Consider the following 27987-nt stretch of genomic DNA (forward strand, 5'->3'; position numbering starts at 1 on the left):
AACACTAGGCTAAGAGCCAGTTGATCAAGGAAACTGAGCAAGTGAGAGCCTGACCGCCTTTTCCCCGCATTCTTCTCGGTAAATGTCGCAAAGAAATGACATGCACGCAAAGAGCCCTCGTTGCCGGAGGTCCGTTGTTTGTGGCTGGGTAAGGTGGAGCAATTCGGTGGATTTCGGCTTTGCTCTTGTTTCACGACCCTCATCCTCCTCGTTTCTCGCTCTCGCCGTGAGGCTGAGGAGGGTACAATGATCTCCCCGAGGTAATGTACAAATTTCCCGACCTGAGAGAGTCAGGTTGCTTCTGTTTTGGTAATCTCTGCTTTTTTCGGCCTTGCGTTGGCTACCTGCGTCGGTGCGCGCAAGCTAGGAAATGAAGGAATTCTGCATTCGAGGGTGGGGAAAGGTCTTGGAACCTAAGCATTTAGACAGACATTGATGGTTTCCATACGGTGCGGATGATACTGACTCTCTGGTACTCGGTACATCAAAGTACAGCCGAGGTGAGGGCTTCTTTTTTTCTTTTTCCTGATGCTTTGAAGTCCTAGGGTTTGAGACTGGACTGAAGCTAATGTCAACGAGCTGGCACAGTCTTCAGCCTGGAAACGCGAATCCGAGTATGCTGAACCATTCAGTATTGGTACTACGAAGTAGCTTGATGTTTCTGGGTTGAGGCCGAACATGTAACCGAAATGTGTCCACCATGTTTTACATCAGCGTGGAGATCAGCAGTAGGCAGTCTTCAATGCTACCAAAGGGCTTCACCAGGCTAGCTGCGTCCATGACGAGTTCACTCGGTAGGCATATCGGACGTATATATGAGATGCAGGGAGCAAGGCATGAAACATATACATGGTGAATATATCGCTTACATGCAGTCTTTGAGTGAATGGTCTTCAATTGTTGAGATCTTTCCATTGAGATTCAAGACAAAATGACATTCAGAATGGATTGTAACAAAATATTAACACAAATTACCATCTCTATGTACTAGTGACGTGTATCACGCTGGGTATCAAGGGATAGAGACGCATGAGCACGTGTGCTCACACGCTCCAAAGAGAGAAAGAATCGCGGAGAAAGGTGTTGCAACATCCATCGCAAAGGTCATCACAAAAAGGCAACCCAGATGTAGACCTGCTCTTTACTAAACCCATAGCCTACCCTTGACCGGCCATTGTTCGTAAGCCCTTATCCTAGTCGTCCGATTCGTATTACTGCATAATCCATGATCCAATTTCGTTCAGTCGTTGCCATTACTTGATCAATTGTACTTCAGAAAAGTTGTGGGCTGCTGCGACGTTGTGGTTCCGGTGGGCATCCTAGCAGCACTCGTGGCATCACCGACAGTCGTCTTGGGATACTCACCCGGAACATGCAGATCACTAACACTGATGTCGGTGTTTATCCGCTTACCCATTCCAGGGTGAACTATCTCGTCTGCAGCATCCACAAGGTCGACTGGAACGGGTCCCCCATTGACAGTCTTGCCAAAGGCAGGGGCGGCGCCGACCTCAGACTCGCCTAAAAAAGACGACGTGGTTGCTAGTGTGTCTGGACTGCTGGTATGATGAGGCTGAGTCTGGCCACTGGAGATGGGTGCGACGATCGGGGCAGATGTCGGCTGCACAGCAGGTGCTGCAGACGGAGCTACGTAGCCAGTATCATCGATCTGGTCAGGGAGGATATGATCCGGATGCCGTTCTGGAACTTGCGTGGGAGTAGCGTCTGGAAAGCCCGCTGCTCGAGACTGGTCAAACGGGTATTGTTGTGTTTGGTCCTGCTGATGTTGGGCATCGAGATGTTGCTGAGCCAACTGCTTCTTCCTGTATGCCTCGTTTGCAAGAACTCCAGTTGCTGCTCCTCCAACAGCAGGTGCCATCCAGTTACCGTAGTTGTTACTATCATGGCGTTGGATAGGTTGAGCATGCTCCAAGGATGGCTGATTGACCGAGGCTGGTTGGACAGGGTAAGTCTGGGGAAGGGGCGCGTAGGAAGAAGGGTCGGTGGTCAGCGGATCATATGGCTGCTGAGTGGGTGGGTATGGATTTACGAAGTTGTTTTGGGGTTGATGCTGGATGGGCTGGGTATACTGGACTGGCTGGACCGGTTCGGGCTGGTAGGGTGCGGTTTGGGCAAGATACATCGGGTGAACCTCCTGTGGGGGACCTCCGGACATGGTTGTTAGATCATTGCCGACCTCTGAACTTCCACTAGATGGCGAGAGAGGCGCTTGTAAGTTACGGTTGACCATCAAATCAGACGGGAATCGCCCACCTGGAGAAGGCCGTGAAGGTCGCGGAGACTGGTCCCGAATGGCCTGTTCCTTCATCGACTGGTTGGCTGAGAATGGGACTGCATCTGCCTCGTCTTCTTCTAGACCGCCATCAGAGCTCGCTGAACGGGCGCTGCCAGCACTGGTGCTCCTGACGCTTGCATGGCGACGAACAAAGGCATTGCGCTCCTCTCCACTCTTCTCGGTCAAGGCCTTGATATCTTCAAACCACGCCACCATAGTTTCGTAAGTCTCTGCCCGGAATACCCAGGTGTGGCCACGGTGCATGGATCCAGCCTGACGGCCTTTGATAACGAACTTGTGGGAGGAACTTCCGGGCTGGGAACGAGAACCAAGCTTCTGGTCTGGCAGATACAAGGACATGACCGGAGGCTGAGTGTAGATGCGATCGGCCGATTTGAACTCGTGGATGTGCGTAGGAGACAGAACATACCTGCAAACGGTTAGACGAAGTGGGTTCACAGGAATAGGTTGCTTACCAGCCTGGCGTATAGGACTTGAGATACTTGCTCTTCCGCTCAAGCATGCCTGCCCTGACTTCGGTGGTAGCTGGGTGGTATTTTCCGGGGTACTGTATGTCTTCCAGTCTGCGCAGCGGCATATCTGGGTTGACGAAGTGAGGGTCGCTCCTCACAAACCTGCTCCACTCGAGATCGCGTGGCATCGCAATCGGACCATTGCGCAACTTCTCCACCGTGTTGTACTGCTCGTCGGCATCGCGCTTCAAGATGCTAGCAAGAGCATTGTAGGCCTTCTGCACTTCACCAACAACGATGGACTCGAGTTCGCGGCCAGAGTTTTCAAGGTTGAGGTACGCCTGTTTGCGTTAGTTATGAGTAGCCTATATGAGCCTGACGACTTACTCTGTGAAGATAATTCTCCTCGTCAATCTGCCTCTCGACTTGGCGCTCGACGCCCAGACGAACGACATAGGGATCTCCCTTGCCCGCGACAGCGGTGGGGTCAGAATCGACCAGGGCCAATGCCTCCTCAAGTGCTGTCACGCACTTCCTCGTAGTCTCCTTTTCCTTCTCGACGTTGTTCTTGAAGTCGCCTGAAAGCGATTTTATCTCCTTGATCTTTTGTGCAAGATCGGCTCTGAGGCCGCTGAGCTGATTGATAACGTCTGCCTCAACGTCTCGCGCCTTGTTGGCCTCAAGAATGGCCTGCTTGTGGAAGTCGCGAAGAATACGGTTGGCGTCATTGAGGCCTCCCTCCACGAGAAGAGCAGCGGGCGCATTGGTGTTGTTGATCACGTTGGACACTTTGAGCAGCGACTTGGCGCGGTGTTCGTAGGAGGCTGCCACCTCGCGGAAGTAGGTGATGAGGTCTTTGAGGAACTTGCGCCAGGCTATCGGATGTCAGTGAGTTAGACAGGACAGTCACATGCGCCAACCTACTCTGGAACCGGTCTGCCAGTATCTCGGTGGGGGTGCCCTTGGTAGGCACGGGTGTGTAGAAGACACTGTCCTCGCGGTCGTAGCCGCGCTCTTGGTCGTCAATGGTCACGCCCCTGATGGATCCGGCATGCATTGATTTCCTGCTCCCGCTGCGCTTCATGCTTCCCGTCCTCTTGACTGAGCTTTTCTTCTTGAGGGTTCCACTGCGCGAAGGCGTTGCGCCCTGGTTCAGCGTGGAGGAGCGCGAGGAGGAGCGCTGGTGCATGTCACCGTCAAGGACAGACGAGCCCCGTGTGCGCGCATCGAAATCCTCCTCGAACCTCCCTAGGCGCGAGCGGTCATGTTGCGCGCCTGCTGGCGAGTTTGCAAAGTCGTTCACAGAGGAACTGCCATAACCACGGCTGATGTGGGCAGGGTCGTCTATGTGCGGTACGGGGTCGTACGAGGCTGAAGGGGTCACTGGTCGCTGCATCGCCATGTTGGGTGCTGGTCAGGCTCACTGCCTGGTCGTGAATACTGGCTGCAACGGTAAGGTAGACCCTGACGAATATATGTTAGGAGACGGTTCAGTTGGCAAACAACCCTGAGCCGCCGTCGCTGTGGCTGGCGATGACGTGTGGAGTCGCGCTAAGGGGTGAGCTGCCTCGGAGGGGTCGACGCGCAGATTGCGAGCGACGAATGGAGAATGGCGCCGTAGATCAGTACTTACAATTCTGTCCGGAGCCGCTGGAATTTTGCGTGTGCCTGGGGATGCTTGTGGTATCAAGAGGCAAACGTCAGGTTTATGAGTATTGAACAAGAGCCGTTCAACACCTTCCGGACATGATCGTCATCGTGCAGCAGTGCCCGACCCTTGAATTGTCTTAGTCTGTGGCGCGGCTGCTGCTGTCCGCGTAGCATTGAAGGGAACATGACATCACCTAGGCATCTTGGTGAGCCTCTTCAGTGCCGCGAAGCCGCCGTTGACGGCCTATCATGACTTGCTTGTACTTCCATCCATTGCGCCGTTGGGTAGCCCCGTCGCGTCGATTGTCCTAGCAGCTGTCATGCGCGGGCCTGCGGAACACGTAGGCGAGCACAAGAGCATCTTCGTCGTTGCCAACTTCTTCATCTTGAGAGTTTTAGTTTCGATAGAGCGTCTCGGTGACTCTTCAGCTGCATCGTCCGTCGCCACATCCATTGCCGCTGGCCAAACACGTGGAGACTCTATGTGGGGAGAAAATCAGCCGAACGTGCCGGCCCAATTCTGATTTGCATTCATCCTTCCGCAGATCAGTGCAGCAAGGCGGCGATGCCGACATCCTTCCTCGACTTTGCTGCAACTTGCTCCTGGGACCCAATTCAATTTTTTCAGGGGTCCTTTCGCGCCCGACCCTCTGAGACTAAGCCCGGTAGTATCTCTAGCCGACCACGGAATACTCCAGGTCACGTTGAACAATCAACCAAGGAACATATTGGGTTGTCGTCATCGGTTGCTTCACCAGCGTCGCTTGAGAGGTAGGGAGAGAAACTAAACACCTCTTTAGGGCAGAGTACTGCTTCCTACTACAACAAGGTGTATCAGAGCTATACAGACATAGATAGAGAACCTAGAAGTCTACAATGCTATTGATTTTTATAAGCTCAATTCTTAGGAGCTAATGTAAGCCGTAAGGTAGAGCTTGTTATCTCTATACCTGTTCGGTTCGTCTCTTGTATGGAGTGAGTAATTGCTGTTTTTCCACCTGCCCGACAATCTTGACTATTCAGATTGACCGAAGGCCAGAATTCAAACATACAGGACCGCCCATCATCGTCGGACTGCTTGACTACCAGGCAATAGTTAAAAATCCTCAAAAGCGCATGTGATGTGTGTACATAATATTGTATTACATCTTACTACATCAGACCTCAATGTTTCCCCAGACAGCTGACCTTACAAAACCCCACTCATCGTCGACCCGTAGCTGGGATGCATAATTCCACATAATACGTGCCTGGAAAAGGCGGATTCTGACTTGGCCGTTACACCGTGCCAGTTGCGGGAGAAATGGTCCAGACAAGATGGCTTGCGAGACTTTACCGAATTATCTACACATTATATCAGTCATAAGGCACAACAATATCCGGATAGACAGGAGATCGGTAGACGTCAAAGGCTTCAAGCAAGCTTGTCTATTTCGCGGTGTTTTGTTCTACTTCTCCACTTGTGAACTAGTAGTCCATGAGTACTTATTGCTTCCTAATCTTAAGGAGGCATGTTGAGCGATGACGGGATGTCTGACTCTTTGATGTCTAATGCTCTCTCGCCAACGACTGCTTAGGACCAGAGCTCGTCCATAACGCCATTTATCGATGGCCATGTGGAGGGATGTCTCTGGAGAATTGGTATCTTGAAGGGCCGAGATTGCGATACATGGCTGAGTACGGCATCTTGGAACTTGGCCGTCATTGGATCTCGTGATGCTGCAAGCTCTGGTAGTACTCTCTTGACCAAGCTCTTGATGTGATCTGCTGGCAGTGGTCGTCGTTTCGCTGTAGAAGCGACTGACGAAGATTGGGATTTGCCGCCTACAATACTAAACTACTGCTTTGGCAACAATCGTGGAAACTCATGTAGCCTTCTGGGCGGCACCCTAGGAAACAACGACCAGATTCATCACTCTCCGCTTTTCGGTGGCGATGCTGGGTGACAGCACTCCAGCTTCCAGGCTGCAGTAGTGGGAAATGGCTTATGCTCCTTCTGGAAGTGTTACGTGTATCGTCGGCTTCTGCTTTTCTGAAACAAGGTTGTCGCGTTCTGCTTCTTCGCGGCGAGGTGAAGCGAAAACATCTTAGCCTTAGGGAGGTATCCTTAGAACATGGGCTGGCAGGGCGACCTCGGGAGTATAGGAGCTATGTCACGACTGGAATCTTGACAGGATGCAAAGTTACGAGTAGAAATCGTATGATAGGACTACAGCGCAACAAGGTCAGGTTTGTTTATAGTCGAGTCAGGTTGAGTCGCATGGCTGAGCGGCGTGACGGTTGCGAAAGTACTGTACCTAGTAGCAAAGGGTGCGCATTGTCGGGATAGTAGCCCATAATACTCTGTACATGTGCGTAGGATAGTAGCGAATATGAAGTTTTACATTGATCAAGCTGTGATGATGATTTTGGTTGACGCAGGAAGAATCCAAGGTTCCAAGGTTGGCTTAGGGTACCTAGGTAGGACATTCGGCACAAGCACAGGAGATTTTTCGAAAGCTGGGGCAGACCACTTTTTCCAGCGCGATTTAAATGTCAGCACACTGTATTTTGGTACAGTTAGGAGATGAGTCGCATCAATGTCTTGGAGTATGAGAGCAATAGGACGTCTGATGTGTGATGTTAGATGTTGAGGAGATGTCGAGGTTGCGCGCTTGGTAGGTAGGTGTGTTGAGTGGGGCCTTTGGGCCTTCACCCCATTATATTTCTCCAACACCCCAACATGAGAAGTAACTTTTGGTGTAACATATATACAGAATTTGAAGGTGATTTGAATGAAACAACTTTGGAGGTGTCTAAAGATTAGTTCTGACGCTCAGGAGGTCACTGTTCCGCCACACCACCAAAAATCGACCAAAACCTCCCAAAGAGCTTCACCAACCAATACAGACCACTCCAGATACCACAGAACAGCAAAAACAAAGCGACGTGGGCAGGATTCGAACCTGCGCGCCCGAAGGCATATGATATCTAATAGATAAATCGTTCGAGTCATACCCATTAACCACTCTGGCACCACGCCTTGTGTTGTGGTCACTTGATGAAAACCAAAGACAAACCAAAAAATATAATGAGAATAACAAAAAGAGAACGACGACAATGGCTTCGCAGATACTTCGAATGTATATTGGCAGATCCCTTAGCCGGACGCGGGGACATGGTCAGCAAATCTCGCCCAACCGGGAGAGAAGCCGAGCTTGGCCGGACCCCTGAACAACACCCCCTTGCAAAATTCATTGCAGTCCATTAATATTTTTATCTTGTCGCTTCTCAATTGGGGCGAATCATCAGATGTTAAGGCTGTTTAGATATGCATGCTATCACCTGCGTACTATAAGGTAAATGTATCCAACATTGCCAGTTCTACACAGTTTGTTTCTCCTTCTCGCTTTATCTTTCTCGGGCTCGCCTGTCGCTAGCTTCTGCACTACTTAAGCAAAGTCCTGTCTTCCATGGTTGTCAATACTAAGCCCTGGAGGTACCTTAAGTTGATCGAGTTTTATGTTCGAACAGCTCACAATGCCTCACTCGAATCAGGGGACTAGAATCGCAATGTACAGGTGAACGCACCGTATAATGACTCGAGCAGAGAGTGTACTGCCTGCTGAACAAACCATGTTGTTCGTCCTCGATTCGAGATTGCGGTAGCTCATCCACCAGCACAGGCGCCTGCACACAACCACAACCACAGCCACAATACACAACACCATCGCCCAACGTCGTTCTCCCAGGACGATACAAATTGGGCATTACTATCCTGAAACTCTCTCAACATTTCCCAACCGTGTATACGTAGAAAGCTACTTGAGTATGAAGATGCTCGCGAAATCCACCCAAATGCCACCCGGGACGCTATATCAGGGCCTTAAGTCTCCATTGATCAACCAAGGTCCTAACGTTACCTCCAACCCCCCAGAGTACCAACCCCCCATTCTCGCACTTCCTAACATTGCAGCACCGCAGGGCCAGGAATCTTGTATGGCGTTCCGTTTCCCTTGGGCTGACCCTGAGCATTATAGATGCTGAGTTTGATGCCTGCATCGTCCGCCTTGTAGGCACCAGGGAAGCTGACCGTATTTCCGATCTTCGATCCCGATCCGGAGACGTTAATCTGCGCGCAGCCCATGTAGAACTGCGCACCACCAGTCGTGCTAGCGCTGTGCAATGCGATCATCTCAGCCCTGAGAAGATACTGACCGGGCGCAACACAAGATGGCATTGTCATCTCCGTCCATCCACCATTGTTTATCATTCTGTCGACACCTAATAGGCGCGTATACAAAGTCAGTGCATTTCTCACGTGTATTTTGCACAGAGGTGTCGCTTACCCCAGTTCCCCGAGCTGTCGAGGCCGTCTTCAGAGACTTTGAACCATTGGAGGCCAGAGGGGGAGGCAGAGGCAGCATTTGAGACCTTTGCCATGTAGAAGATAGCCGGACCCTTGTGAGATTTGGCGATTGGGTGGTCGGGGTCGTTTGCGAATCTTGGAGGAATTAGTAAAATGTTGGTGAGAAGATTAGGACGACAAGAACATACTGTGCTCCGCCGACAACATGACCCCAGTTGATACCAACCTTGTCTCCAGGCTTGACGTCAATGACCTTGCTGGAGGAAGAAGCACCAGAATTGCAAGCAATGTTACCATCATTGACGTTCGTGATGGGGTTGTTGGAAGGCGCAACGCGGATACCATTGCCTTGACCAAGGTCCTGTCCGTTAATCCTGACACGCTGAGCAATTGTATGTGCTGACCCAAGTGCGGGCAACAGGGCGACGGCAACAGCGAAGAACTTCATATTGAGCGGAATACGGGCACCTGGGTAGTACAAAGGTAAGCAAGGAGTGTCAAGTTGCGGATGAGGCGCTGTCACTGGATGTCATGCCTCTTTCTTATATACTTCTTTCCACTCCCATGACCACACTCTACCTACCACCCGAATACAAGCATAATGACGCCTCTACCTCTATATCATCTACCTCGATTGCTGGGCTGCAATATGACCACGCCACATGCAAGCCATCGCTAGGTGTTCTCCGAGATTTCAGCATGCACCTCAGATGTCTTTTCTACGACGTTTGGGGCGGCTGCTGTCGGCAGTCCTGCATTTTAAGATGACACAGCCAATCATGGGACGCGTGTGTCGAGTTTTCTGGGCGCTCATATATGGCGTTTCGAAATAGATGGCTTTGTGCGATCAGTTGCCGGAAATCAGTACTTGGCAGTGGATATTTGTGTGCGGCCGGTTAATATATATCGCGATGCAGGCCCGTGAACAGCAAAACCCATGACCAATCTTTCGAGACGAGACGTCCACCATGACCGGTCGTGTTAAGCTTTGGCGTGGTCATCTCCCATGGAAGAAGAGAACCTGTTCAAACCATTCGGCGGGCCAGAAGATTGATATGTTGTCTACGCCATTTGACGATACCTGCGTTGACTTGTTCTCTACAGCACTTGATCTCTTCATACTCAACAGCGGACGAAGCAAGCACTGTGCTCCTGCGTTATGGCATCATTCTAGAGCTTGCTAGTCTTTCCGTCTTCCTATTCTTCTCTAAAATAGCCTTCTGTTGACTGGGCATAAAGGATCATGACGTCTCCTGTATCGACGTAACACCTTGACGTATCGACCGTAAGCAGATCCTAGGCGCTAACTCTAGTACTGGTGTGAGGGCTCAGGTACCCATAGATCTCTGTGTCTATTGGCATCCAGTCGCACGTGAACCTATCGCTCGTTCTAAGGTGAAGGTTGCAATTATTCTAGTAGGTACTGGTGCCGCAGTCCACACAACATACCTGCAGAAAGACGACGTGCCATTTACCTGCCTCTGGTACCATAATACACAGCGATACCATGATGTGCTCCCAGTTGAATGGTTTGATCATACTACCGCGAGCAAGGATATGATCAAGAGGGTCATGTTCGGTGTCTGCCACCCTGGGAAGTTCTGCCAGGATAGAGGACAGCACGTGACGAACGTTCAGCAAGTTATCACAGTAAGAGAATGTCTCCTTGACTACGCGATCGCATTGCTATTCAATGACACGCACCTGCCGACTTTCCTTAGCTGCACTGTTACTTCTTTAAGCTGGCACGTGGAGATACCTAGGTAGCGATCGTTTTTAGCCCAGTTTACCACATGGATTTCTACGCCTGATGTTAAGGCTGTACTACCCACTTTTAGGCAGTGAAGTTGCAATAGTTGTTACGACATGGGACTGGAGAAGTTGAAGTAGTCGCGATGAAAAGAGTCTTGACATGCTCCCTTGCCATGTTTCCTGTTGGAGCTCGGGACGGGTGGGACGGGAGATGGGCTAGTAGCGCCTGTGCTGATTGGTTTCATGCATGTCCGCCTCAACCCCAGAAATAACTCCCCAAGTCGCGCATCGTGAGCGCTGCTTTGACTGAAGCGTTGCGCCTGTGCTGTTGGTGAGGGCTTCCGAGGTTTAGCCAACGTCGCAGTATGTAGAGCGCGAGCACATCGACTGTACCAAGCCTCGAATTGCGCGGCACCATGGACACGATAGCAGTTGCCCCAAAGGCGTCGGCGCTGGCGTCGCCCAAGATCGTCAAGAATGCAAAGGGCAACATTGTGCCGAGCAGCCAGATGGCACATATCGCATATGGATGCGGTGAGCATTTGGCCACACGAACTCTCAGATACGAGGTTGCTGATTCCACGCAGAACACATGGGCGAAATGTTGGAGAAGGCGCGCAAGCAGACACTCCAGCACTACCGGGCCATCCTCCAGAATATCCACGAGAAGCCGAGCATAATAGCGCAGACGTACAATGCGCCGGCGGAGGCGCGCAACGTCGTGTCGCTGAGGCCGCTCTTTCTGTGTCTGCAGTGCCCGAGCATCATGACCGAGGCGGATCGGGATCTGCACTTTGAGACCAAGTCACACTGTTTCTGTGGGTTCAGTAGGACGCCGTGTGGATGCAAAGGCTAATGGGAAGCAGCTGTAGAATCACGAGATGGCAACATCTACTGCGGGAACTGCCAGGACTTCATCTACGACGAGACTCTGGATGTCCTTAGGGTGCAGAAGGGTACGCATATGGCTTTGTTCTATCCCAGGGGCCAGCGCTGGCTGACCGCATGCAGGCAAGAAGCGAAAGTACGAAGACACTACCACGACCGAAGACCACAAGCTCGTCATAAGCAACTCGACCTTCCTCCCCTGCCGAGCGATAGGCCTGCGAGGGCTCTACAACATGGGCCAGACGTGCTTCATGAGCGTCATCCTACAAACCCTCGTCCATAACCCCTTCATTCGAAACTTCTACCTCTCCGAAGGACACAAGCAGACAGAATGCGACAAGGAATCATGCGTCAGCTGTGCGCTGGACGAAATGTTTGTCGAGTTCCACTCAGCTGAGAAGACGGAGGGATTCGGGGCCGTGGGCATGCTCATGGGCAGCTGGCTAGCTGGAGAAGCCCTCGCAGGTTACCAACAGCAAGACGCGCACGAGTACATGCAGTTTATACTCAACACGCTGCATCTGGCAAACGGCGGGTCGGCAGACGACTCGGAAGATTGCAAATGCGTGGTACACCAGACGTTTTGTGGGAAGCTGTCAAGTACCGTGACATGCGACAACTGCCGGAATGTTACCACGGCTCAAGATCCATACATGGACCTTAGTTTGGATGTCCGGATACAGGGCAAGAAGCGCAAGATGAATGTAGACAAGGGTGAAGAGACCCCACTAGATCTGAGAGACTGTCTCGAACGCTTCACAGTCAAGGAGAAGCTGGGCTCAGCCGACTACACATGTCGGAATTGCGACAGCCCGCAAAATGCGACCAAGCAGCTGAGCATCAAGAGATTACCCCCCGTGCTCTCCATTCACCTCAAGGTACGCCACGAGTGTTTTTCTCCACATCTCCATACTAACGTCCACGCAGCGTTTCGAGCATACCAAATCCACGTCCTCCAAGATCGAAACTCCCGTTCGCTTTCCCGTCAAACTAGACATATACCCCTACACAACCGCCCACAAAGCCGCCATGCGCGCCGCGAAGACGTCCGGTGCACCACCTTCGAATCACAACGTCAACAGCCCAACAAACGCCCTCGTCTACGAGCTGAGCAGTGTGATTGTACACAAGGGCAAGATTGACTCTGGACATTACGTCAGTTACAGCAGAGAGGGCAACGACTGGTTCATGTTCGATGATAGCAAGGTAGTGCTTGTCAGCGAGGCAGAAGTACTTGCCGCTGAGGCTTATTTGCTTTTCTACATGGTCGGTGGACTAGAGGTATAGGATTCGACCTGAGTGGAGTTTCAGGCGGTTTGGTATTCATTATCTGCTCGGGCAGTCTTGCACCTACCAGCTGCATACCTGGCGTTCAAAGAGGTTTCATGGCGTTTTCGAGAGAAGATGAAGATTTCTCTCCACTCGAGGATACTTTAGCATATGTTGGTTCTCATGTTGCCAATCCATTGATATATTCACACTCCGACCCATGTCGATCTTCTTCAAGGTCTGGTTTCATGAAGCTCCTGCTAACCTCATTCAATGACTCTAACTTATCCTGAATGCATTGCTATGTGTAGTTCCCTTCTCCATCCGTCGCCTCAGGTCGCCTCTCTGAATCATGCTGTCATGAATCCTCCATCCGGGCAAGTTTGCCGTGTCGATTGCCGATGCGGATATACCCTTCCGCAAACTCGTCGTTTCAACGAATCGTCGTAGGGCAAGAAGCGGTCTGAGCGACACTTGTTTTCACGCAAATGTGGTTATCCGGTGGCTTTACAGTGCCCATCGTAATCTTTTCAGCTCCTGAATCCCTCCTTAAACAGTGGCTTGTGGAACATGGCACCCCACTCAGGCAATATATCTTCATCGTTCCATGATTCAGTTATTCGTGGGCTACGTATATTAGAGTGTATCGCTTTTTTATTCTTGCAAGATACTACAACTTCTCTATCAATTAAATGGCGATTTCGCCTTCGTCGAACCTGCAGAGACATTGCTCCTCGAACTTGAGTCTTCAAACATCGTTTCGATCTGCGTGTTCACCGTTATTCCTTTACCGCCCACGAACTGTTCCACGCCGTTTATCTGATCTGACGGTGGATCCGTAAACAACGAATCCTCTGACCCATTCGCTCGATTCCGAGTGTCGTGCGTCGAATGTAAACCACCAGTTATCTGACTGGACGGATTGAGGCGGTTACCGCTGGCTCTTCGTCGCGCAGACGAGAGCTCGTAGTGGCGACCGTAGCTGTTGGACGCGTCCTTGGAGGTATTGTTTGTACCGAGAATCATGGAGCGCAGGGCGGGAAGGCAAGTAGCAATTATGGCAATCGCCGTCTCGATCATAGAGACGGTGCACGTCAGCATTGTCTCGTTCTTCTTGGAGTAATAGGCTCGAACGACTGGTATGAGGTTAGCCGAGTTCCCGATTCATCCTCAAATCTAGTGGGTACATACTGCTAGCGATGACGACGAAGAAACCCAAGGCGAAGATTGCGGCCACACCAATCTTCTGCTTGAGTTTCATTTGCAGTCGAGAAACCATGGTTATAGGCAGGCAAATAATGATCACATCTGTAATGATGTTGAAGAAGATGGTGATCCAGTAGTTGATCTCGGCGGCTTTGGGACTGCATTGATCTGCGCATGGTCAGAATCCACCGTATGCATGTACGACAGGGTTTGCTCACATTTAGGATCAGTGGACCATCGCTTGTTGTGTGGAAAACACTGGAACATGATATCGAAAAAGATAACAAGGTAGGTAACAACCAATCCAGCCAGCGCCAGGTTATACACAAGGACCAATCGTGAGCCTGGCGCGGCGAGATTCTTATAGAATAAAACCAGGGCGAATTTGATGGCCCACAGCGACGAGACATAGAGCGTTGAGCCGGGAATAATCATCTGCATTATTCCTTTGAAGTTCTCTGGTGTTACTGTCGACATGTCGCCTAGTCCTAAATTCCACATGTGCTGTTGGATGATGAGATCTCCAATCAGACATGTTAATGAGAGGAGGATGAGAAAATCATCTATTCCCAGATTGCCCAGCCTCTTCCATCGTGCATACATGCGCAGCGCAACGAAAGGGACCGCGGCGATCGTGCAAATGTACCATGAGATCTGCCAGCTACATCAGCGCCGCACGTAGCGAAGGAAGGAAGGGGGGGAGCAAAGTAACCTACCACCTGCCCGAGCCCATTGTCGCCCATGCTGCTTTGCTTGTCCGGCCGTTACCGAGATAGAGCCGTAAGGAGTTCGAGCCTGCTCGCTCCACCTTGGTAAGAGTTCCAAGAGCAGAGTCTGTGGAGAGCTGCGAGGATTTGCAAAAGGATTGACAGCGGGTGTATCTTTATTTCTTCTCCACAGGCAAACCACCCCTAAAGTAACTTTACAGGATTGTTGCGGGTTATGGTACTAGTATGCCGTCCCGTAGCGCTGTGGCATGATTGCATCAGGGGACTCCCCAAAGGCCCAACCGTGACTGGCAAGTCTAATTCAAAAGCTCCTCGGCCGCTAGAGTCGGCACCCAGTTCTGAGTTGCGAAACCCTTGGACGGCCACTACAATGTGGCGGCGTTTTCATGCGTTAGAGCAAGTTTAGCTAAGTTTTGGAAGAATTTGACTCGAGACGCGAGCACTACATGTATAGCATCGTGTCCGCCGACCGCGGCACTGGGAACCCGAACGCCTTCGCTCACATGTCAAAGGGACCGGCGAGTAATGGGATGGCAAACCAATTCTCGCAAGCCTCGGGGCCATGGGTGCGATGGCAGAATACGATAGGTCTCAGATCTTAATCGGGCGTGCACAACAAGTTCCATGGTTCGGTCCGAAAGAGCAAGCATGCTTCCTGGCTCGCATGGCGATGAACGACAGGGAACAGTGGTCTGGAAGGCGACAGGTAGACACATGGCGAACAATGCCGAAGGTTCTACCTTGGAACCGGTGGCATTCTAGCGCTCTAGGTGTATCAACCGGCTTCTAGTATGGACGACTTGTGAAGATCGCGATTGGTACGACTCGCTTAGCTTGCCAAATTTGCGGTCCCTGATTATCGACGGACCTCGGGAACGCCTGAGACCTGCAGCGACGGAGATGAAAATACCCTTACAGATCCATCAGGCTCCACGCCGGACAATCCTCGGCAGTTGATGGCAACATGGTGTTACCGCGCAGTTGGCGGCCAGAATGGTTCCCATGAAATGGTAAGCACGCCGAAATGGTGCCCTATATAGCCATGTGTAAGCCCAAACACGATCTGCAGCCTCCCGCCAAACTCTATCTCTTACCCACCATCGTGTCTCGCTGACTTGCGTCATGAAGGTTCCGACAACTCTTATTGGCTTACAGAGCCTCTCACTAGGCCTCTTCCTCGGTCAGGTGGCTAGCACTCCGCTGCCTCCGAAACCTTCAAGAGCAGCCGTAACGGATGGCACCGCGACACTCGATCAAGGAACCGTAAAGGGTTTCACAGACGACTATGGAAACTCTGTTTTTCTAGGCATTCCGTTCGCGCAGACAACGGGTGGGGAAAACCGGTATGTGACAGTGGCGACCAAACGTCATCCCCATTGTTGACCACTTATATAGATGGAAAGCCCCTAAGGACGTCAGCAAGCTCAAGAAGGGCGAGGTGCTTGATGCGACAAAGTATGGCGCCACCTGTCCACAAGCCATCACCGGCACAACATACTCCCAACAGGATGAAGATTGCTTGAACCTCAACATCTGGGTGCCCTCTTCAAATAGTAAGTCGCCACGGGCGCCGACGTTCCCTCAAAAGCCAAGTGGACCTCATCCTCATCATCCATCAGGCCCTCCCTCAGGCCCTGCAGGCGGTCCCCCAGGTCCCCCGGGTCCACCAGCTTCTCCATCAGGCTTGGATACATCGGGTCTTCCGGTTTTTGTGTATATGTACGGTGGGGCTATGGTCACTGGATCAAGTAGCAATCCTCAACTGGTTGGTGAGAACTTTGCTCGCAAAGGCGTCATCTTTGTTAGCTTCAACACTCGTGAGAGTCTTTGGGCCTACCCGAACTCCGCCGAGCTTGCAAACGGCGAAGAGTCGCAGAACTTTGGCATTCTCGATGTCGACAAGGCTTTGCAGTGGGTGCACGACAACATTGCTCAGTTCGGCGGCAACCCTGAGCACATCGTCTTTGGAGGGCACTCTTCCGGATCGGTTCAAGTAGATCATTATCTCTGGAATCACCCCGACACATTCCTCAAGGGTGCCGTTCAGATGGCCGCGAACGCAAAATCTGGTCCGGCCGTAGGTCCCACCAATCAGGCGCTTGATCTTGTTGCTAAGGAGGTTGGCTGCCAGACTGGTGAAGGCCAGCTCGAGTGCCTGCGTAAAGTCGACATGTACGCTTTCCAAACTGAGGCCTTCAATGCCACTCTGAACACGTACTTCACACCTGTCGTGGACGAGAAGACGCGCTATCAAAACTACGCCTCACGTTTCGCTGCTGGCAACTATGCCTCGCACGTTCCCCTGCTCACGGGTAACTCTGACAAAGAAGGCGCTCTGTTTGGTCTAGTATATTCTGGCGAGAACACCGTCTTCTCGGATTGGCTCAACACTTTTGATGCTGATGTAGCGGAAATTCCAAAGGACCTTATCGAGGCCGCGTACGACATTGCTGATTACTCCACTGTCTCCGAAATGAGCGGTGCGCAGTATGGTGACGCACGCTTCTTCTGCCCGGTCGACCACTTCATCGATGTGCGCAGTGAGGCTCAGGACACTTGGTCATACCGCTTCTTCGGCAACTACTCCAACCTTCTGCCCTTGCCTGTGGCTTACCCAACGCACGGCGCTGAGATCCCGTTCTTCTTTGGAGGTAATGGTGCTTTTGCTGGTATGGAGGGCGTGACTGCTGAACAGCAGGCACTTGCCGATTTCCAGAACGATTGGTTCGTCGAATTCATCAAGAACCCCGCCGCGGGTCCTGGCTGGGACAAGGCCACCCCTCGCAGCGGACCGATTGCGAAGCTCGGTGTGCCTGGCAACGAGCTTGCTGTAGAGATTGGTAACACGGCGGATTTCAACGCCAAGTGCCAAAGTGTTTACAACCCATTCCTTCCAAAGTATCCAGTCATCCAAAGCGTACTTTCCGGCGTAATGGACATGGTAGAGGGTGTCATCGGAAACTAGGAACAATGACCCAAAAGAATGTCAATCGAACGGCTATCATGATATCCCACTAGCTTCGATAGTTAATCATAATCTAATGCGACGATCAGTCCCCCCTTTCCTCCGGGATGTCTTTTCAACCATGAAAATCAACCAATCACATCTCTTCTCCAAAAAGGAAACACGTGATCTGGATGGAAAACTTGGCTCCCTGTGTTACAGATCCTTTTGGTCGATGAAACTCGCAGTGTTGCTGAGGCGCGGAGTATTTGGCTCAGCGTTGACAGGCATGACTTGAAGCAAGCTTTGGACACTCCATACTGATGGGTTTGTTGGAACCGCATCAGCATATGGCGAGACAATAAAAAGTCCTGAGTAGAGTATGCGAATCGTCTCCACCCACATTACGTTGCTTGAGCTTGGTCGGCGATGTGGCCTTGACGATATTGGGTCCTAGTGATTGCGCAGCATGCGCTCTTGTACACCGCATCACTGTAAGGGATCCTCTCGAATTATAGTCGCATAACGAAGTTTGAGACATCGAGCTTATGGGCTTACAATAACAAGGCTGTAAAGGTGGGTTTCCCTTTTTCGGGAAGTGACCGTCTTGGCGATGGAAGAAAAGACGGAATAATTGCAGGCGAGACCCGTATTGTGGGTTCTACATCCCAAAAGGCATAAGTACAGTCGCATCTGCACAGCCGCCCAGCCCAACCAAAAGCAATCGGCCAGCTCTTATTTGTGAAGTACGCTTCCGCAACGGTCGGTCGTATGGTCGAGGTATCGTCGCGTCGCAGGTACAACGACAAGCGTAGGCAGTCGCCGCGCGGAATTAGTTACTAACAACGTCTCTTCCCCACGAAGGACCCTGAACGCATTTGTGTCCCACCCACATTTCTCGCCGTCTGACCCGTCTGCCATGCTTAGGCCTCCAAATACTAACGGACCCGAGTGGCAGGCCTGTTTCGTAATTAGCCAGCCTTGAACGATTGGACCAATAGTCGCGATCCCTTGTTCGCATCCCGGCTTGGCCACATACGGGGATAATTCATAACACCCCTTTCACAGGGCTCAACGTGATGTGCCTAAAGGGTCCGAGAACATTTGGAAATCAAGAGTAGGAACGCGTAAAACATGGATATCTAGCAGCGGTAGCTACATCTCCAAAGTCGCTGCTTGCTTGTCACTAGGACCTTACTGTGGAGGTAACAGGTCGATCGATATTAGACACTCTCTTGGCATACGGAGGCCTAACGCTGTTATGCACCGGTTGGAGGAGGGTTGTATGCCATGTGGTGCGTGTGACAGGTGTACAGTACCGAGTACAGACTGCGCCTCTCCATCCTACGATCGTGAAAGGGCCACCCCTCGGCTAGACGCACTCTGAGACTTATGCATCCACAGATTGCCTACCTTCTGTGGCTGATTTGCAGGCTTTCCTACCGTATTAGTCTCAACTTGGGCCTGCTGTCAAGTTCTAGCCCTGATATGAAGGAGAGGCAATTCTTCAGAGTGAAATCCTTCTAGGGCCTCTAGGCTCTGTAGGAGCTTCTACACTGGTCTCGTTGGATTATTTACAGCGGTCAGCCTTGTTGTCCTGGTAGACACTACTCCACAACTTTTACGTTTGCGCAGCAACTCAGGTCCCGACGGCCCATTTGCGCTGACCCACACAGCACCCCCGTCGTCACACGCACTGTACGCCTTACCTTCAGCCTTCAGTGCTCTTTATAGACTCGCTTCCATGGCCTGCAGGCCGATCAGGCACCCGAGGAAGATTCTGATGGGAATCACAATCGACCCTGGGCTTCCTTCTCCATCACACTTTTTTTCATACCACAACCTGTCCAGGATCGAGTCCATACCATCATGACCACACGCCATCGCCTCGGGCGCATCGATGAAGCAACAGAGTCTATTTTCCAGTACCAGGCCGTGTGCGAACGACTCCAAGACTACCGTCAGCTTGTCTGGCTTGCATGCGCCACGACCTCGCTGCTGACCACAAGGCATCTGTTGATTGAGAATAATCTACACTATCCCTTGGAACTGTTCATTTGCCAAATTGCGGCTACGGCAATTGTCGCTTCCTTTTTACATCCATGGAGATCGAACGTCCAGGAAGCCAGCGGGCAAGAACAACGTAGAAAGCGAACAGTCCAAGGCGCATTCTTAATGGTCGCGTCAACCGGCCTGCAAGCAGTATCGGCGTTCTGCACAGTACAGGCAGTCCTGCATACTTCGAATCTACCTCTCCTCTGCATGATCACAGTAAGTTGTCTCAAACCAAATCCAAGAACATGTTACGCTGACCATATCAGACCATAGCCTTCTTTGCCGAAAGTCTAGTACTCTACGTACTCAACTACAATTCTCGCCCAAATGCTGAAATCCTGTCTTTGAGCTTGCTTCTTCCAGCTTGTGCTGGGATATTGTTCATGGAGTACAGGCTAATGGTGCCAAGCTTGATCGCATCTATTTTGGCAATGCTCCTTGTCGGCACTGCTAGTGCATTGAGGAAACTGGTTGCTAAACACTACCCAGGAGACCGTGCTACTCGAAGTACGAATGCGGTTTGGTTGGTTGGTATGGGAAGCTTACTTGCGTTTGTCTGCGCTGTCGGCAATTGGCCTGGTGAGCAATGGGACACATTCAACGTCAGTAGCCTACCTCTCCGCACCCTGAATGCTTTGTCGACCGCGGCGGCGTTTTTAGCTGGAGGCTCGATACTTTTTCCATTGGAAATGCAATCAGAGAGTCCACTACCTGGAAGCGGCCTTGCAGCAACACAACGCGTGCGCAGCGTAACGTCGATTTTAGCCATGATGGCAATCGTAGGTTGCTCAACGGTCCTCTCGTTACGTCGCTCATATACCAGTTGGCAACAACTATCCTGCTTCCTCCTCGCAATCCTATGTGTCTGTAGTAAAGATGTCTATGACACAGTTTGGAAGCAGGCTGTTCGCCGAAAAGATTCACGCGGAAGCTACGACCTTGTTTCGCGTTCACCCAGAGCAGAACCAGATGATGAGGAAGAGTGCGGAACGAAATCACAACGCGCTCCACGAACTGGATCGCAAAGCAACAGTCTTCGTTCACCCTTGATCAGTCTAGCCCTGGTGATGCTGTGGACAGCATTTATAAGTTTCAACTTTGGACAACGACAATTTCCCCGAGTGGAGCCGCATCTAGATCTACAATACGAACCCATCGGTCCTCTAGAAGTTGTTATCAGCATGTACAAAGAACGCACCGAGGATGTCGCAGCACTCATAGCAAAATTGGAGAGTATGTCGCAGATGTCAGAGGCTCTGATCACGATTTACTTGAAGGACAGCGAGGCGGACGAAAGACAGATTAAGCAAGAAACGAACGCGCACGAAGTGATAAAGCTTCCAAACGTAGGACGCGAAGCCGAAACATACCTTAACCATATCGTCAACCGCTGGGACAGTCTCGCCGAGAGAACCGTGTTCCTCCAAGCTGATGTTCATAACCCACGAGAGTTCTACCCATTTTTCGAGCGATACTTCCGTGCGAACCAGACGGGTTTCCTCAACCTAGGATGGGCAGGCATTCTTTGCAACAGCGACGACTGTGGGGACAAGCGCGGTTGGCAGGACGAAACCTCGCTGTTCCCGAATTTACAATCCCGAATCGATGACTCCCGCAGTGAGAACGTTCTCCTCAGCTACAAGGGCCAATTCGTTGTCACCGCAGCACGTATCCGCGGCATCGACAAGTCCATCTACGATGAACTATGGCAGCTCCTTGTCGATGAGAACAGCTGGGCTCACCAGGAACCCTACCTTCAAGGACGACCCGATTCAATGAGCCAGCCGTGGTTCGGATACACAACGGAGAGGATATGGAATTTGCTGTTTCAGTGCTCAGACATGGACGTCGCATGGCGGTGTCCGACTCTGTTGAGCGGATGGAGACCTGGCGGTAGCATTGCGGACTGCCAGTGCTTTGATTCAGAGCTGGTGGAGTAGGCGGGCAGCCATGAGTAGCGGCCCATGGTGTTTGTTTTGTTTGTTGTGATACCCCTAGACGTCGAAAGGCGCAACGCGATTTTCCAAATTCCGTCACTTGTTGTTAATTATAGATGACGCGCAATAAGAACGAAGTAATAAGAGTTTTCCAGATTTGATGCACATCAAGATCATTACTTCCGCCATGTCTCCACACACACACACGTCAGCATGCTTTTTCTCTGCCCAGGCGGTCGAGTCTGCAGATGGCCATCGCACGCAAAAATGCCAACCCGAAGCGTTTGAGGTTCTGATACACCAGCAAGCTGCGGATGCAGGAGGTTCGAAGCGCCAAGCTGAAACACTTTGTGCCGGCGAGATCTCGCGCTTGCCGTTTGACACGTGATACAGTATCCCCACTTTCAATGCTGGCCCGGGTTCTGCAATCGATCCCTGCGCGCACAGCAGCGAGCGACCACTCACACATGACTCGGCCGCATTGCACAGCCATGGCGTCGCAGATACTCTCCTTTCCCTTGAAACGTTCCATAAGATCGCTTGCGGCGACGTTTTATACCCAGTTGAACAATTGTCCACAGCTAATTTATCCGTCTTCAAGTTCTGGACAGCCTACTGCAAACACCGTATAGCTCGCTTCCTATTAACCTGGTACATCCATCGAAATTGCACGTCCGGACACTAGACGATCGCGTTCCTCCCATCTGGTACAAGCCCTGCCACCCTGCACACGCACATGGCGACGGTTCAGCGAGCGAGCAACAAGCTCTCAATCTCCTCGAACCGAAGCTCAGATGGTCTTTACAAGCATCGCCAGAGTATGCTTTTCCGGGAACTAGAGATTCTACTTGAACTCACACCGAGCACCTTCAGCTCGCCACTTCTGGCTCTCCCAAGAGAAATCCGCGCCCAAATCTTCAACTATGTGTTACCCGACACCAAAAATCGTCCCGAACTTCACACCTGTCTATGGGGAGCAGAGATGTCCAACGGAGAACCCTGGAGGCACGACATTTTTGGGTATGGATCCTCCGTAGCCAAGGCATCCCGATTACGGCCCGAGCTCCTCCTTATTAACAAACAAATTCGCGATGAGCTGCTTTACAATTACTTTCGCCGCAGCAAGATTACCTTGCACGCTGAACTACGAAATACGCGGACCAATAACGACTATTTTGAGTTCTCACAGCACATTCTGCAATTGCCCATGCTGAAGCATGTAACGCATATACGCTTCTACATCGAATGGAACTACACAACGCTGAAGAACGGGGGCCGAGATCGTATGATGAGAGACCAGGCACGCATGACAAGCAACCTCCTCGCAGCCATGGACAAGATCGCCCTTTCGCTTCAATGCATTGAAACCATTGAATTGTCGGTCCTCTTCTTCTGGAAATTTCGAAGCGGCAAAATGTACAGTCTTTCCATGCAGGACCTCTTTGACCTCGAAGACGTCTTCAAGCGGTGTGCTGAGTTGCGTTGGCTTAGTCTACTTGGAGAAAATGACCTCCCAGGGAAGAAAAAGATTACCACCTCTACTTATCTCAGCCCGACTTCGGCGGCGGCAACTTCTTCAGCGGGTGTAGGCTATAAGATGTCGACAGAGAAGAAGGGTACGGAGCAGAGTGGAGGCATGGAGATCTGCGTGAGCCGTGACTTGGAAGACGCGATGGAGGAGCGAAGAAAGAGTAGCGTCGACTTTTTCGGTAACTACGAAGTCACAGAGCCTTTACCACAGCCTAGTTATCGGCATGGTGCTATGATATAGGGCCAAGAGGAAAGAAGAACTGCATGAGCATGCGGAAGAGTGACAATGAGTCTTTCTTCATATAATACGTGTCTCGACGGAAGATGTCAAAAGCATAGACCACCTTATGGACGACATGTCTGCGAGAAGAGTCGGGCATCATATCATCTACGTCGAGCACAACGGCTCCACAAACCGAGTCATCTACAACGCGAAATTCAACAGAACGGCGATCTGCCTCACCTGTTTGACGCGGACAGCATAAGAGCTGAGTGAGGCAGTCGTCATGACTTCGAGAGTAACGCGAATCTGCTTCAATCTTCAGCGCACGTGGTGAGAAAAAAATCTAGGTCACGTGTTCACCGACACCGCGTTGTAAACTATTCTTGACTGTGCTATATCACCAGATGGTTATCATATCCCGAGATGTGGCGTGCAATCAACGCTAAATCAAACGGTTCGGCCGAGGAGTGTGGAGTTTGTTGTTAAGCAATAGCGGGGAAGATGGAGAAAACGGAACTTCAGTGAAATCAAACTTCGCAGACAAAGCTGTCAAAGTCAAGTTGGAGTGACAATAACCCAATTCCCACTATTCAACACTACCTTAAATCTGTGTTGTTCTCCGGATAGAAATGGGGGAGGTACAGCGGAGAAGGTGGTGAGTGTGGGGATCACGCGCTATATGGGTACCTAGGCTCACGGTAGTGTTCCGCGTCTTGGACCCTCCATCATCGTACTGACGAGCAGACTAATCCCAGTCAAAATGCAGTGAGGATAAACAGGGTCTCTCTTAAAGGATTATTGCATCACGATCTTTCCGTGATGAGGCTTAGTTGGCGCAAGTTGCACTTGCTCTTTCTCGCGCCCTAGTGTGTAACGGATTTAACGATCATAGCCTTCACCAAGCAAGCCACACGACGTGCGGCAAGCAGGTAGCCGCAGCCGCAGCCACTGACACTGTCCACTACCACTAGCTGCATCTCAATATCTACTACTTAATATGGGCTCTAGCAGCTGTCGTTTACCGGGCCGCTACTACCTACTCTACTCCCCTACAGATCCAGGTGATTGACGCAACCTATTGCCTTATTTCCGGACGCCAACGTGGTCAGAATCTCCATATGCCAGTACTCTTAGCTCAATAGCGTTCGTCTTGCGAGTTTCCATGAAAGAATCTCGAGTTGTCTCGTCGAGCTGAGCAGCACATCCGAGGCGATTTTCCATGACACCTAGCGCCATCACCACCTACTGAGGCTTCCACGGTAGCTAAGAACTGACGACATGCCACAATCAGAACCGCCCAAACTGTATCGCCATCCTACGAGAAGCGAGATCATCGACCAAGCAGCAGCTGAGGGTCATGATGCGGATATCCCAGGCAACCTCGGTTCTATACACCAAGTTCCTAGTCATACCTCAGGGAGGCGGCATTCTTTAGACGAGAAGAAGCATGAGTACACGACGGGAGAGCAAGATGTTGAAAAAGGCAACAGACCAGCTTCTATCTACAGTGCAGACGAACCAGACGCGGAAGAGGAGCCTGAACGCGATCCAAATATTGTAGACTTTGACGGCCCCGATGACCCCGAGAACCCACTCAACTGGAAGGCATCCCGTAAATGGGGTATGGTTGCCCTAATTAGCGGGATTACTTTCCTCACGCCTCTCGCAAGTTCACAATTCGCGCCTGGCGTCCCAGAAGTTATGCGCGACTTCAATTCGACCAGCGATTTGCTGGAGGGCTTCATCGTGTCCGTATATGTCCTTGGGTTTGCTTTTGGGCCGTTGATCATTGCGCCGCTGTCAGAGATGTATGGTCGATTGCCATTGTATCACAGCTGTAACTTGCTTTTCATCGTCTTTACGATCGCGGCAGCTGTAGCGACGAACATGGCGCAGTTTGTTACGTTCAGGTTTTTCATGGGCTGTTTCGGAGGAGCGCCTATGGTGCTTGGTGGTGGGACCATTGCAGACCTCATACCTAGGGAGCAACGAGGCACTGCGATGGCAGTCTGGTATTTCCAACACATGTGTCTTATGGATCTAGGCTGACTTCGACCAGGATGATGGGACCGACTATCGGGCCTTGTGTTGGTCCTATTATCGGTGGCTTTTTGACGGTTGCGAAAGGCTGGCGGTGGAATTTTTGGTTCGTAGCTATAGTGGTAGGTTTGCATCTAGGCTCTCTGCCAGTTGGTAGCTAACACTATTAGGGTGGCGCATTCTTCATCACGTCACTCATTCTGATGAGGGAAACATCTGGAATTATCATCCTACAACGAAAAGTCAAACGACTGAAAGCCGAAACTGGAAACTCAAAGCTATGCTCAAAACTGGATGGTGGTCTTACACCCAGCCGACTGTTCAAGTTTTCAATCATCCGACCTGCCAAGATGTTATTCCGCTCCACCATCTGCTTCGCCATCTCACTCTATATTGCGATAACATATGCATATCTCTACATATTGTTTACGACATTCACCGCCGTCTTCAAGGGTCAGTACGGCTGGCATGGTGGTATCACTGGTCTGTCTTTTCTTGGATTAGGCATTGGGTCTCTTATTGGCCAATTTACCTACATCCACTACGGCAACAAAGTAGTGCACAAGCACATGGCGCGCGGGGACTTTCGTCCCGAACACAGATTGTATATGATGTGTATCGGCGGTTTATTCATTCCATGCGGTCTCTTCATCTACGGTTGGAGTGTACAGTATCAGACTCACTTCATGGTGCCTATTGTTGCAACAGGCATCATCGGATTCGGTCTGCTGATGACATTCATGCCGGCGACGACGTACTTGGTCGACGTGTTCACTATTCACGCCGCGAGTGCCATGGCAGCGAGTACAGTGCTGCGCAGTCTTGCAGCAGCATTTATTCCATTGAGCAGTCAGACCATGTATGCACAAATGGGATACGGATGGGGTAACAGTATGTTAGGCTTCATTGCTACGCTACTCATCCCGATCCCATTTCTGTTCATTAGGTATGGAGAAAAGATCCGGGCTAGAAGTACAGTCAAGCTCTGAAAATAGAAATACGCCATGTACAGACTTAAATAGACTCATCACGCAATAGCAGACGTATTTCCTACCTAGTCTGGATTCTTATTGTTGAAAATGCGATTCGTCGCGGGTTACGGCTCCCGCTACCTGACTCGTATAGGCTATACAGAACCTCGGTGTGTACTCCGGCGCCCCACTCATGCTTTTCACGGCTCACATTAGAAATGCAACGTCATAGTATGCATCTTACCATAAACAGCAACCCGATGGTAGTGAACAATCGCTTAGACATTGTTTAGATAACTGCTCTGTAGAAGTATTCTGGTGTAACGATATCACGCAACTCGCATCATCGCAAGAATATAACTGATTAACTCGATATGGCGTCTTCACTCCCCGAATCCAATACGTCTTTGACCTATACACAACCTTCTTCTCAACCACATATTACACATACACCCATACCTACACCAGGTCCACAGGAGGTGCTGATCAAGATCAAAGCCGCGGCTATCAGTAAGTATCTTTGTACGAACTGCACGTGAGCCACACACTGACTTCGTGCAAAGATCCAGTAGACATCCAACTATGGGGAAATCCCGTGATCGGCTGGCTGGCTGGTAAAAAAGAAAAAGGAATAGGGCGAGACTACTCGGGTGACATTGTTGCCGTGGGGGAAGAAGCAAAGAGTGGAAAATGGGAGGTTGGAGACGAAGTTTTCGGATTGTGCAATCGACCCGTAAGTCAAACCTCATCAAATTACCTTTTGGAAGACAATACTAAATTTGAATCATGATAGATGGCGGAAGGAACATTCACACAATACCTTTGTGTCAATCCAACCTCCGAACCCATCGCAAAGAAACCCAGCACTCTGTCTCATCACGAAGCCGCCGCCATACCTCTTGTTGTCTTGACCGCATTCGCCTGTCTCGATTGGCTTCCGTCTCCATCCAGCTCCCCATCTCCCTCGCAACGTCGCGTGATCATATCAGGAGCAAGCGGTGGTGTAGGAATGTGGTGTGTACAGCTAGCAAAGAAGCTCTACTCTTGCCATGTCATCGGCATCTGCTCGGGCCCCAACGCCGATTTTGTGCGCAAATTGGGCGCAGATGAGGTAATTGACTATCGCACGCAAGACGTACCAAATTCTCTGCTTTCCAAGAGGCCCGCTGGTACCAAATACGATCTGTACATTGACTGTGTAGGTGGCACGGAGATGTTCGAGCATTGGAAGCAACTCCTTCATCCCTCTGGCGCGTACATTACCATTGTTGGAGACAAAACTTCAAGGACCGCAATGGGAGGACCGTTGACGTATTTCACATACCCATCCCAAGTCATACGACATATTCAGGGTTATCTGTTTGGGCCGCGGTATGCGAATGTCATTCTGTACCAGAAGAGCGAGTTGCTCGAGCAAGTGAGGGAGTTGGCAGAGAAGAGCGATGTGCAGGTTGTAGTCCAAGATGTTGTCAAGGGGATTTTGACCGAAGGAACTCATGTTGAAGCTTGGGAGAAGACTAAAAGCTATATGGTGGAAGGACGAGTCAAGGGTAAGATTGTTATTGACATTGCGTAAGGTCTTGCGTGACGATTGAATATTTACATAGGAGTCGAAGGATATCTTATAAACTGCTGTTTGACCCTCTCGTCCTTGCGGATGTTAAGTATTACTGAAAC

At 51.0% G+C, this 27987-nt stretch overlaps 7 protein-coding genes across 7 annotated transcripts; 4 read left to right on the forward strand and 3 right to left on the reverse strand.

Annotated features, from left to right (window-relative positions):
* Positions 1-1261: 1261 nt before the first annotated feature.
* On the reverse strand, positions 1262-4171 carry GT037_000830 (ph domain-containing protein; the record flags this gene model as incomplete). The annotated part of the gene is made up of 4 exons (XM_038925877.1): positions 1262-2726; positions 2773-3110; positions 3157-3644; positions 3694-4171. The coding sequence occupies 4 exons, from the start codon at positions 4169-4171 to the stop codon at positions 1262-1264; spliced, it is 2769 nt and encodes a 922-aa protein (XP_038791733.1).
* Positions 4172-8362: 4191 nt separating this feature from the next.
* Positions 8363-9215, reverse strand: GT037_000831 (endoglucanase ii; the record flags this gene model as incomplete). Its single annotated transcript, XM_038925878.1, has 3 exons — positions 8363-8682; positions 8748-8902; positions 8956-9215. 3 exons carry the CDS (start codon positions 9213-9215, stop codon positions 8363-8365), a joined length of 735 nt encoding a protein of 244 aa, XP_038791734.1.
* Positions 9216-10935: 1720 nt separating this feature from the next.
* On the forward strand, positions 10936-12694 carry GT037_000832 (ubiquitin carboxyl-terminal hydrolase 2; the record flags this gene model as incomplete). The annotated part of the gene is made up of 5 exons (XM_038925879.1): positions 10936-11053; positions 11107-11337; positions 11386-11475; positions 11531-12285; positions 12335-12694. 5 exons carry the CDS (start codon positions 10936-10938, stop codon positions 12692-12694), a joined length of 1554 nt encoding a protein of 517 aa, XP_038791735.1.
* A 666-nt stretch (positions 12695-13360) lies between these two features.
* Positions 13361-14625, reverse strand: GT037_000833 (uncharacterized protein; the record flags this gene model as incomplete). The annotated part of the gene is made up of 4 exons (XM_038925880.1): positions 13361-13812; positions 13868-14050; positions 14101-14536; positions 14599-14625. 4 exons carry the CDS (start codon positions 14623-14625, stop codon positions 13361-13363), a joined length of 1098 nt encoding a protein of 365 aa, XP_038791736.1.
* A 1107-nt stretch (positions 14626-15732) lies between these two features.
* On the forward strand, positions 15733-17575 carry GT037_000834 (uncharacterized protein; the record flags this gene model as incomplete). Its single annotated transcript, XM_038925881.1, has 2 exons — positions 15733-15953; positions 16006-17575. The coding sequence occupies 2 exons, from the start codon at positions 15733-15735 to the stop codon at positions 17573-17575; spliced, it is 1791 nt and encodes a 596-aa protein (XP_038791737.1).
* A 1848-nt stretch (positions 17576-19423) lies between these two features.
* On the forward strand, positions 19424-21549 carry GT037_000835 (uncharacterized protein; the record flags this gene model as incomplete). The annotated part of the gene is made up of 2 exons (XM_038925882.1): positions 19424-19825; positions 19876-21549. The coding sequence occupies 2 exons, from the start codon at positions 19424-19426 to the stop codon at positions 21547-21549; spliced, it is 2076 nt and encodes a 691-aa protein (XP_038791738.1).
* A 733-nt stretch (positions 21550-22282) lies between these two features.
* GT037_000836 (mfs general substrate transporter) lies at positions 22283-27886 on the forward strand (the record flags this gene model as incomplete). Its single annotated transcript, XM_038925883.1, has 7 exons — positions 22283-23194; positions 24563-25311; positions 25359-25461; positions 25510-26230; positions 26779-26820; positions 26874-27043; positions 27104-27886. 7 exons carry the CDS (start codon positions 22283-22285, stop codon positions 27884-27886), a joined length of 3480 nt encoding a protein of 1159 aa, XP_038791739.1.
* Between the last annotated feature and the right edge of the window lie 101 nt (positions 27887-27987).

The sequence above is a fragment of the Alternaria burnsii genome (assembly GCF_013036055.1).
Source record: "Alternaria burnsii strain CBS107.38 chromosome Unknown 705, whole genome shotgun sequence".
Taxonomy (NCBI): domain Eukaryota; kingdom Fungi; phylum Ascomycota; class Dothideomycetes; order Pleosporales; family Pleosporaceae; genus Alternaria; species Alternaria burnsii.